Source organism: Octopus sinensis, linkage group LG11 (genome assembly GCF_006345805.1).
Source record: "Octopus sinensis linkage group LG11, ASM634580v1, whole genome shotgun sequence".
Lineage (NCBI taxonomy): Eukaryota > Metazoa > Mollusca > Cephalopoda > Octopoda > Octopodidae > Octopus > Octopus sinensis.
In genome coordinates this window covers 67,055,111-67,067,610 of record NC_043007.1, presented here as the reverse complement: position 1 = coordinate 67,067,610, position 12,500 = coordinate 67,055,111, and the positions used below count along the sequence as shown (strand labels likewise).

At 35.8% G+C, this 12,500-nt stretch overlaps 1 protein-coding gene and 1 long non-coding RNA gene across 16 annotated transcripts in view; both read left to right on the top strand.

The window, feature by feature from the left end:
• LOC115217392 (ral GTPase-activating protein subunit alpha-1) overlaps window positions 1-12,500 on the top strand; it is a 288,611-nt gene that overhangs the window by 171,419 nt on the left and 104,692 nt on the right. For 14 of the 15 annotated variants that reach the window (XM_036507627.1, XM_036507628.1, XM_036507625.1 and 11 more), the window contains one exon: window positions 7,579-7,707. In XM_036507627.1, the coding sequence (XP_036363520.1) occupies window positions 7,579-7,707 (129 nt within the window). Of the gene's footprint in view, window positions 1-7,578; window positions 7,708-12,500 lie in introns of those variants that run through there. The other variant, XR_005001329.1, reaches the window with a different exon arrangement.
• LOC118765462 overlaps window positions 8,031-12,500 on the top strand; it is a 6,716-nt gene continuing 2,246 nt past the window's right edge. Inside the window, exon 1 of the long non-coding RNA XR_005001330.1 lies at window positions 8,031-12,500. This exon is cut by the window's right edge and continues 1,880 nt beyond it. This is a non-coding gene — a long non-coding RNA (uncharacterized LOC118765462).

Here is a 12,500-nt window from a genome sequence, read left to right as displayed (position 1 = left end):
TAAATAAAAAGTATTTTTACTTTCACTACAAAGAGCATTTGTAAAATTCTCCAATTAACACACAAGGTCATTTGTGTGTACGAGTGTGCACACATGTACATTTGACTTTCTCTCTCTCTCACACACACACACACACACACACACACACACACACACACACAGAGTATTTCTTCTGTGGCAAGTGCTCATTTTCAGAATGATGTGAACCTTTTAAATATTGTAATCCAATATTAGAAACTTCTCGGAGATGGGGGTGGAATGGTGGAAGACATATTTTCGTTATCAATTGTCTTTTTTTTTAAGTCTTTTTATTTTTTTTACTATATGTTTATTCCTCTCTATCAAATTTGTGGCAGGGTGCATGGATCCATGTGTGTGTGTGTGTGTGTGTGTGTGTGCACACATGAACATGTGTATGCTCATACATGTAAACTTGTGCATGGATGCGAGAGTATTGTTCGAGGTTTATTTACTTCAGTTTATAAATAAATAAATAAAATAAGTTAATATAATGTATATATATAAAAATATAAAAAAATAACCAAGCAAAGAAAGAAAACAGCAGTAGTATTGTTGTTGCTGTTAAGATAAAGAAGTTGAGAAATGGTAGGGTGGTGGTGGCGGTGGTGGTGTCAGCATTGTTGTTGTTGTTGCAGTGATTGGAAAGGAGGGCCTTTTAATGTTTTTATTATAATGTGACTATCTTTGGTTGGGTGTAGGCGGTGGGGGGAGGGCAATGGTAGTCGATGACAGGGGTGGGAGCAGAGTGTGTGAGGGGGAGGGTGGTACAATTTTTTTTTGAAAATATGGAGCAAAAGTGGAGCAGTTTTTGTGGGTGAGTGGGTGGATGGAAAGGATGGAGGCAGGGAAGATTCATAAGGTAAAAGAGGTGAAGTGGTAGGTGATTGTTACTGTGGTGATTTTGGTGGATGGGTGGGTGGTGGGTGAAGATGGGTGTCATATATGTGAGAGAAAGAGAAAGAAAGAGAAGTGAAAGCTTTAAAGGAAAAAAAAAATTTTTTCTGTTTAAAAAATTTTTTTTTTTTGGTATTGAAGTAGGCTGCAGGATTTGGGTAAGTGAGGTGGGCAGTGCTTGCATGTGGGGCGGCGATAGGACAAGGAAGAATAGCTGCCATCACAACAGTCCTTTCTCTTATCATTGATTGAAATATAATAAGTTTAAAAGTTTTAGGGGATCATGTAAAAAAGAAAAAGGAAGAAATTCTTTTCTGCTTTTTTTTTTGTTTTTTTGTTTTTTTTATGGATGTGAGGGAAGGCAAAAATTTGTGCATTGGTTGGTGGTGTGTTTGTAATGTGTGTGTATGTGTTTGGTATTGTATTTGTATTTAATGTGTGGTAGTGCATGCTGGTAACGTGTGTGTGTGTGTGTGTATGATCATTTCATCGTGTGTGTGTGTGTGTGTGTGTGATCATTTCATCGTTTGTGTGTGTGGTGTGTGTGTGTGTATTACTGTTTGTTGATGTATGCATGCCCATCATTAGCCTCGGGCCAGCTCTGATTAAGCCAATCCATGATCAAAGGAATTCTCGCTACAATCATCCTATTTTGTATATCAGCAATTTCCTTGTTCAATATACTTTTCCTTTGTGAGTGTAGGGAGTGATTTGAGGGATATTTGACTAGTGTTCTTAGCAGATTGAATGACCACATCAAAAGTTCCCCTTGACCATTTGTCCTTGAGTACCTTTACCATAGATTATGTGTTGCAAGCATTTGGTTCATGTTTTCAATCATAAGATTAACTCTCAACTGTGGTTTCTTCTTTTCTTTTTTCCACCAGTCCCAGAAACCCAGTAAAATGGCATGGGTACTACCCTCCCTCTTCAGAATAAGCTATTAAAAGCCTCCTTTTGACTTGTATGGCTCTTTAGCTCTTTAGCATTCAGATTATAAATTCAAATGTAATGCTTTTTCATTCACATTGTTTTTAATTAATCTTTCATTATTTTGTTGCTTCGAAATTTTGATTATGTGATTGTATAATTTTAGAATGGCATTGAAGCTTTTGCATAATCCTTTGTTGTTGTTATTATCATTATTATTATTATTATTATCTGCAGTTTGTCACTGTCTCCCATCTTGACATATCTGGAGTTACTGTAGATCAAACCTTATCATAACAGTCAAATACAAAGGTGTCATAGTTCTGTTTGATTAGTGCTGTACTGGGGGTATATCGCAGGTTATAACTAACTTGCAAACCTTTGAGGTCCATTTCATGGTCCTCTAGAAATTACAGTCAAAATGCTCTTATATCTAGGCTGAAATTATTACCAACTAACATTTTCTCCTCAAAATTGCTGGCTTTGTGCCTAAATTAGAAACCATTACTACCTCTGCTTTAGCGAAGGTGGAGGTATTGTTTTCAGTCATGTTTGTTTGTTTGTTTGTCCATGGACAAAATATTTCAAGAACCACTGGATGGATTTGGATGAAACTTTCAGGGATGTTTAGCCTTGTGACTGGCACGAACTGATTAGATTTGGGGATCAATCTGTTACTGGTCAAGGATTCTGGATTACTTTTCCTGTTTTTTTTTACTTAATTTTTGAGAGCGGCCAGGTTCATTTTTAGTACTCTCGTTTGTGAGAGCAGTCAAGTTTATTTCAGATATTCTCATTTTAGGAATCATCTCTGGCTAATCGTTGTGAGGACGTTGATGTTGCCTTGGCAGAGGTTTGCGCTCTCCGAGTGCTCTAGTTTTGTTATTTTTATTATTAAGGCAGTGAGCTGGCAGAATCGTTAGCCTGCCGAACAAAATGCTTAGCGGTATTTTGTTCATCCTTATGTTCTGAGTTTAAGTTCCACCAAGGTCAACTTTGCCTTTCATCCTTTTGGGGTTGATAAATTAAGTACCAGTGGAGTGTTGAGGTTGATCTAATCGACTAGTTCCCGCCTCCAAATTTCAGGCCTTGTGCCTATAGTAGAAAGGATTTTTATTATTATGACCATCACTATAATTAAAAGTTGTTAGAATCATTAATATTAAATGCCACTGTCCTTACAGGGTAGCCTCTGTGGTCATTTGATCCACTAGAAATAGCAGCTAAATCTCACTCAAGTTACAATAGTATCCTATAAAGATAAAGATACATAGCATAATATAGTTTATTTGCATTATGCCTTAAAATAGAATGGAATAATAATGGCTGGAATACTTTTGGAAGGTCAGCAGCAACAGCATTTATACTCACCACACATAGCAAAGATACACATGCCCACATGAATAAGCTACCTAAACTTAGATAATGCTACATACCATTATTATTTTGAAGAAAAATACAACATGGTAATTAAGGTTATTGGTATTATTTTTAAGTTGTTGGTGGACGTTGATACTTGTTTTCATTTTTGTTTCCTCGGAATATTGCAGGATTAATATTGGAAATATTTGAGTAATTATTTCATTCCATGAGCCATGATCTGTTAATCTGCTTGCAGATTTGGCTTCTGGTGAAAACAATGGTTTCTTTTTTTTGTTCTGTCTCTTCATTAGCATCGAACTCTAATCCTTGGTTTGGCTCACAGGTATTCACAGGAGGTCTTTGCAGAGGGACAGTTATAGCTAGGATTTTATGAGGGTTTATATGAATAACTGATAGTAGCAGTTGTAGAAGGATTAAATATGACAATGAAAACACTCACACATAATCCACCCCCCAACTCCTGCTTTCCTTGAGACCTCTTAATCTTACTTTTGCCTTTCCCTTTTTCAATCAAGTACTCTCTCATACACATGTCTTAGGGAGGATAGTGAGAAAATACTGATAATATAATGGACATCAGGTAGGGTAAGAGAAATATACTTAAGCACCAAGCCATGTGGTTTGACCACATACAGTTATTGCTATTATTTTCTATTTCATTTTGGCTTTTTCTATTGGTTTGCAAGTATTGTCTTCACATATGCACATGTGTGCACTAGCATGTACAAATAGGGCAAAAAGTACACACTACTGTATAGCTGAGTTAATTTGTTTGGAGCTAATGATTCACTCTGTCATAGCTCTGAGTTGAAAAGAGATGACACACACACACCACACACACACACACACATGTGCTGGTGTGGCTGTGTAGTAAGAAACTTGCTTCCCAACCACATGGTTCTTGGTTCAGTCTCACTTCATGGTACTTTATGGCAAGTGTCTTCTACTATAACTTCAGGCTGACCAAAGCCTTGAGAGTAGATTTTGTTGATGGAAACTGAAAGAAGCCTGTCATATATCTATCTAACTGTCTGTGTGTGTATCTGTCTGTGTGTTTGTGTGTCTTTCTGTCTGTCTATCCACCCCACACCGCTTGACAACCGGTGTTGGTGTGTTTGCATCCCTGTTACTTAGCAGTTTGGCAAAAGAGAACAATAGAATAAGTACCAGACTTGAAAAAAGAAATAATGGGGTTTGACTCATTCGACTAAAAATTCAAGGTGGTGGCCCAGCATGCCTGCAGTCCAATGACTGAAACTAGTAAAAGATAAATGACTCTCTCTCTCTCAATATGGTGTTTCAGATTTTCCTATCATGCGAGATTCTGTCACAGCCTTGAAGTATTTGTTATTGCATGTAAATTTTTCTCAAGCTCTTTTGTAACTTACACTCTGTTTAAATGAATTATGATGTATCATACTGAATTAATGTGCTGTTTATTGCCCCTCTCCTCACATTGTCTATGTTTATTTATTGGCATATCTATGCTTCTACTGGTGGCTGGAAATGTATAGATGGTCAATGTTTAGTAGAGATGGATTATCCTAAGATTCACAAATGAATAACCAATCAGACTTTTGTGTTACATGGATCCAAAGAAGAGATCAGGCAGACAGGTATCCATTGTAATCATGTAATTAGGCAGCGAGCTGGCAGAAACATTAGCACACCGGGCGAAATGCTTTGTGGTATTTCATCCGCCGCTACGTTCTGAGTTCAAATTCTGCCGAGGTCGACTTAGCCTTTCATCCTTTCGGGGGTTGATTAAATAAGTACCAGTTATGCACTGGGGTCGATATAATCGACTTAATCCGTTTGTCTGTCCTTGTTTTCTCCTCTGTGTTTAGCCCCTTGTGGGTAGTAAAGAAATAGGTATCCATTGTAATCATGCTGGGGTTGGGGGTTTGTTGTTCTTGTACTTTTTTTTAGCTGTAGGACTTGTAGTTGCAGGAATTGACTGCTGCAGTTAATTACACTCTGTTGCATGCTTAGTTATTTTTTAAAAAAAATATTTGTGATGGTAATATAACCATGATGATGATGATGATGTATGTTCACGTCTCTGTGTCCTCCTAAGAGACAATTTTGTTGATGGTGTCTAATTTATTGTGACTTGTGGAAGAAGGAAGAGTTGGAAGCCAGTTTAGGACTCTGACATAGTCCATGATTATTTCTGTTTATTAATAAATATTCATGATGGTGCTGACCTACAAGCCTACACGAAATTAAAAGGCTACTCACCTCATTCATCTTTCTCCCAAGTTATTGAGCCCCTTCCCTAGAATATTAACCCTCCTGGAATTGCCTCCTTGCATATGTTTGTCATGCAGTTATCAACTTGTGGCTGTTAAGGAACAACAGTAACCATTTGGATCTCACTGGTCCTACTAAGGCCATTGGCACAATTCCTTCCTCAAAATGAAACCCCCCAAAAAGTGTTATACTTTTCTACTTTAGGGCATAATGTTCAGCTGACAAATACTTTGTATATATCCTTTGCATTTTACAAATTAATTTGTTGTGCAAAATAACTGGAGCTAATTCACTCACTTCTCCATCACTTCTCCATCACTTCATCTCGCTCTACTGTTTTGTTACAAACTTGAATAATATGTAGGAGTTGGATTTCTCTTGAGCAGACATACTGATTCATCTAATGAAATAGGTAATGCTGTTCCACAGTGTGATTTAGATGTGGGACTATATTGCACAGTGTGCATCTGTGCAACATATTGACTGATTATGCTCTATATGCAATATGATAGATGGGGTGTGTTGCCTCTATTTCTTCTAAACAGGAAGGATGCATTAAGATGGATGCATTATAAAGCTTTCATAGCATTGCTGTTGTCAAGAATGGTTCTTTTTTTCTCTCCTGCAGTTTGTAGTTGAGTGTTCTTCGGTGTTTGTATGACTTTTGAGTTAATGGACCTACACCTGGAAAGTCTTGCTGCAGTTTGTGTTGGTAGAGCATAGTAAGGTGACACTGGGGTGTCTTTGTCAGGTTGCCGGCCTGGACAAAGTGGAACAAGAGGAGGTTAGAAGTTGCCCATCTGGTGGTTCTCTCTTCTCTACAACATTGATGTTGTCTAAGGAATAGAAGGACAGGGTAAATGCCGAAACAGCTTCTTGCCAGTGTCGGTGCAGTTAATTTCTTGAATGACACAATATTGGACTGCCTCAATTTACGCCACCACATGACCCGCTTCTTGTTGCAGTGAGGTGTATTGCGTGCCTCATTGATCCTGACAGCTATGCCAGTGGAGTGCAAGCTTCTGGTAGGATCGCCAATGCTGAGCAGGTAAAAAAATAGAGGCCTGGTTAATAGGGAGCATGTCTTCCCAAAAGTAAAAATGAGCTTGTTTAAGGCCAGTGCCTGTATCTAGAAATGGGAAAAGTTACAGAAGCATCGAAGACAATTCAAAACCGACGAGACCTGGGAGAGGAAGCTTCCTCAGGGAAATCAGACACAGTGCAGCAAAATCTGAAAGGACAGCAACAGAAGTGCAAGTGGTGATGAATAGATTACATCTTAAGGAAACCAACATCCTACATTACATGTCTGGCACTGACCTGGAACCTATAAAGGAAGTTGAAGAGAGAATGCTCTAAAAAATAACTGGGGGTGGAATATTGAGGCTGAGCTGAAGAATTAGGGATCCAACTGAAAGAAGCAAAATAGTCAGCCCAGACTGTTGAGAACAGTAGACAAAAGTCGTTGATAGCATATGGTTCATATGGAGCAAAGGGATTAAGTCAAAGGTTAGTTAGTTCTCTCTGTGCCATGAGGTCACAAGACCTCTGTGCCATTAGGTCACAAGACGATCTCTCCACCCAATTCTGTTTTCTGCCACTGTTCTGGTTTCAATTCCTACTCCTCCACCCTCATCTCCTTTCCTTGTCAGTGTTCCTTTGCCATGTGGTTTTTAGGGTGCCCTGCTGCTCTTTCCCCTCAAGTTGCCACTTTAGTGTCACTGTACAATCGCTTTCTCGATGTCTGAGGACGTGTTGGATCCAGAATTTAAAGAGATAGAATAAATAACAAATAACTAATAAATACTTTGTCTAGTGTTTTGTTTTGCCATCAACCACTCTACTTGAATGCAATTGCTGCTGCTGCTACTGCTGCTGCTGCTGCTACTACTACTACTACTACTACTACACAAATCATGCTGTGGTGGTTGTTTTCTCTGTCATTTTTCTATTTTTTCTTTTTGAAAGTGTTTTCCATATCTATTTCTTTGTCTATCTATCTATCCATATATATATATATATATAAGCTTGAGTATGCGTGTGAATATTATGTATATATGTATGTTTATGTATATATATCTTTCTCTATAATTGCAGTTGACCAACCTACATCTGCAACAACCGCTAACGCAGCAGATACACCAGCCATCAGCTCTTCTAACTCTTCAGCCAAGTTGTCTTCAGCTTCTTTTTCACCTTCCCAGGTGTCTGCTCGCCAGTCCAGAGGTAGGAAGGCCCAATCTGCCCTTTGGCATAAAGGATTAGACAATTTAATCTTTTTTTAAAGCTCACTTCATGCATAACTTACACAGACAGGTATACCTGTGTGTGAGCATGTACGTATGTATGTATGTATCTATGTATGTATGTGTGTGCGTGTGTGTAAATGATGTGTGTATTCATGTGTGAATATTCATATATGCATATAGTTATGTATCTATGCGTGTGTATAATATATATACATGTGTATATATATATATATATGTACATATATATGTGTAGATATATATATATATATATGTATGTATATGTACATTCATTAATATAATTGTGTATGTATGTGTGTGTATATAATATATACACATACATACATGCATACAAGCATGCATACACATATGTATATATATCAATAAATTTATTGAAAAAAAAAGAAAAAGTTACCTTTTGATCAATCAAAACTATCTCCTTTAATTGTTTTTATAGTGTCTTTAGCATGTCTCTTTTATTTTATTTCCTAGTGTTCCATTTTATGTATGGGTATATGTATTTGTAAATACACATACACATATATATGTATAAGCTTTTACTTTTGTTTAATATTTGTTTATTATTATTATCATCATTATTATTATTATCATCATTATTATTATTATTATTATCGTTATTATTTTATTACTCCTAATATTACCTATTTTGTTCACAAACCACTTCATTCCATATTCACCTTTACTGTTGAACACATCACATTTACATTCAGCTAATGGCACATTTACAAAGCTGCGATAGTAAAGAAAAAATCTGCTTATTGCCATCTGTGCCACCACCCTGCGTCACTTTCCTTCATTCACTTACATGCATGATCTCAGTTGCTCATGCATGCACCCACCTCTTTCGACGCATATCCCTATCTCTTACACAGAAGCAATGGTCCAATCCATTATGTTCCTATTTTGTTGCAAGTTGATAAGAACAGTAAGAACAATATTATGTCACATAGTTAAGGCAGTAAGTATCAGCTAATGACTAGTAGGAGTACACAGTTTTAAGTTCATAAATATGAAACATCTCTGCATGTGCAAGTGAGCATGTGTGTGAGTGTAGATTCTATGGTTGTAAGGACTAGCAGGAGAGCATTAAGTTTGGTCATTTCTTGTGGTGGTGGGGGACAATTCACCAGCAACAAATCCAGCTTTATTATCCAGAAGGAAATTCATCTCTTCTTTGTAATACTGCAGGAACAATATGGTTCATAAACAGGTTCATGTAGTATGGAAAGTAGTACGTTTGGGTGGGTACATAGCATATTTAATACCTCAGTATTTAATCAAAGAAAAAAAGAAACAAAACAAAAAACACTTATTTCTCTATCCAATTTTTGTGTTTTGATGTATCAGTATTATCACTATTCAGATATTAGCTAGTTAAAAATGAAACATTAATTAGTCACTTGGATTACCATGTTAGTTAAAAAATCAGCTTTGGTTAATTACTTCTATGGAAAGGATCAAAACGGTTAATAATTGTTCTGTATAGCTCTCAGTATCTACTGTGGAGTCTTCTAGTCATTACAGAGCAGTTTTTTCTAATTGTGTAACACTGTAGCCATAGATTGGTTAATCAAAATTTTCACTGTTGGAAGTTCAGAAGCAGCCAAGAGATGAAACATTAGTTTTCTTTGATGTACTTCAGGAAGTACAAGTATTGCTGGGCCTTCACTGAGATCACGATAAGTAGTAAATGGATGCCAAATACCTTGAAACTGTGGATCCTTTGATGTCTTCAGGGAGTACACACACTGCTTAGTCTTCACCAGGATCATGAGAGCTTGTCTGTTATATGGATGCCAAAGAACTTGAAGCAATGGAAACTTTGTACCATACCATTGATAACACACCTGAGAATATGTGCACTGTCTCTTATCTGCCTTTTTATTTGATCTTCTTCATGTTCCAGGGCTAAGGAATTGTGAGCATACTATGGTTACAGATTTCCAGCACCTTGTCTTTTAAGGTTAGTGGTTCTCAACCTAATTTGAGATACCACATAGAAAGTTATTGAAAGCATCAAAGACCTCTGATGTGCAAAAATTTGATTTCTCTATAATATTTACTAGAATGCCATTTACATGCAGACCAATATTTTCTGCTTCAGTTTGTAAATTCTGGCTTCAACTTTTCATAGATTTATTTTATTCTTAAATTTTGTTTTAACCACAACTTTTACAGAATTTTTTAAGGTGAAATTTTCTTTGTATCCTCCTTAAGTTATCTCTTGTTCTCACAATTACTACAATTACTACACCATCTCATTGAAAACCACAACTCTTGACTGAGTTATCACCATCGATCAAACCTACTAGGTGAGGGTTTTCCACAAACTTTGATATTTATCAAGCAGCTGTAAACAGGGGCACATTGACAGATGAATATAGCAAAAAAGTGTAATGCAGTTTTATTCACATCTCTGGGGACACTTCACTGATTAGGCTAATTAAAAACCATTATTAATTTGAAGCCCGTTTGTGGCAAATTTCAAAACTCGGTTGCTCCATTTCAGTTTGGTTTTGACCGGTCCAGTGGTGTTGGAATGGCATGCTGCAACAGTTGTAGTTAACTATAGTATTCAATCTTTGGTATCTTTAGCAAACAATGCATTTTTGCACATGTATTGCCTCTGTTCTTATTGGCTACTGCTGTTCTATCAGGCCCACATGAATACACATGTACACAAGCACATCTTGAGAGATATGCATACAAACCACACATCTCTTACACACCATCCAGCTACATGCACAAATGCATATATTATTCCTTCCCCTCTACACATCTCTCATCTACAGAAACAAAGAAATGGAAAATGATGGAAATTTTTTCAAGATTTATTTTTTTTTGTTATTATATTTTATTTTACTCTTTTTCTTTCTATTTTTTCCTAAAAAAAACCAAAAAACAAACCTAACAAAATTCTTTTAATCTCTTATTTCTTTGTGCGTGTGTATTCCCACCCCCTGTAAATACTTAAATATATATATATATTTATTACTGTCTTGTGGTTTCAAGGGCCATGCTATGTGAAAACAAAGAAAGAAAAAAAAAGAGCAAAAAACAAAATAAAACAAAAGTCAAATAAAAAAGAAACCAAAAAAGACAAAGCTACTTTGTTGGGGTGGGGAGAGGAGACTCATAAGCAACTCTTTCATTCCAAAGAACAAATGTTGTTACTACTACTACTACTACTACTTGTGTTAATGGCTATTATGTTTTCTTATTTGGGAATGCGAATTTTAGGGGGAGGGAGAAAATGGGAAGTTCTGACATTCGTGCCTTTCCAGCCCTCTTCCATTTCCCTCTTCCTGTCCATTTCTGAGGGCACTAAACACTAATGTGGGGCTAGGGAACCGTTCCGATTTTCACTTAACTTAGGCCAAGGTGGTGAGTGGGGCAGGGGCAGGTTTAATCGAAGACGTAAGATAGAGAGAGAGAGGGGCTTTTGTTACATGGGTGTGCGCCTGTTGAGGTCTCTTACTCATGTTGGGTTGGTGGGGGGGGGCAGTCGTGGACTTCATTTGACATTAAAACAAAATAAATTAGCACTATACACACATGTACACATACTACAATATGCGCCTCCTACATGATTACGATGATGATAAAATGATTTTTTTTTTTGTTTTTTAATTTTGTGGGATGGTGGTGGAGGAGACAGTAGTAGCGAATTAAATATTTGAAGAGAACCAAATATTGGGAATAAGACTGGTGGGGATAAGAATTTAAAAAAAATAATGAAAAAAAAATGGAAAAAGACAAAAGAAATATATTTAAAAAAAAAACGAATTTGAAATTTAAAAACAAAACACAATAAAAAACAAGGCCAAATGATTAATAATAATAATAATAATTATCATTATATTGATAATATCTATTTAAAAAAAAAAGTTGGAAATAAAATAAAAAAAAAAAAATGAACATCCAAAGAAAAGACATTTTTCTTTCAATGATCCTGAACCTTGCTAAGAGGTTGTCATCATCACATTCGATGATGACAATAACAGTTTGTGTAGTTTGTGGAAGTTTTATCTTTGTTTTAATTATTTTCTTTTTTTTTTTTAGTTTTGATTGAATAATAATAAAAAAGGAAGAAAAGATGAATAATCAAAAAAAAATTAAAATTAAAACTCCATATGGCTCTCTGTTTTCTGTATTGCTATTATATATATATATATATATATATATATATATATATATATATATATATATTTATAAACTATTTTTGTTGTGTCTCTCTTGTTTTCATTTTTTCTTTTTACCCTTCAGTTTTGATCTTTATCTCCTTATATTCGTGTTTCCATTATACTTTTATCTATGATAAAGGTCGATATAAATTTTGTGTTTTTTTAAATATTTCATTGCAATATCAATATTCTTTCTGATCCCACATATATATATATATATATATATATATATTATATATATATGTGTGTGTGTGTCATATGGTCTTTTGTAAATTCATTGCGGAAATACATCGCAGTAAATACACCGAATGGAATTACATTGCAGTAGATATGGCAACTGGAATTAATATGCATTGCAGTAAATATGATTGGAATTTCACAGCTTAGTAATTTCATTGTAAGGTAACTACCAATACTTTTATTTTTTTATCTTTTACTGTGGCCATGCTGAGGCACCACCTTGAAGGGTGTAGTTGAATGCATTGCCTCTAGTGCTTGTTTTTTGTTTATAAGCCTGGTACTTATTCTACTCGTCTCTTTTTGCTGAATCATCAAGTCATAGGATGTA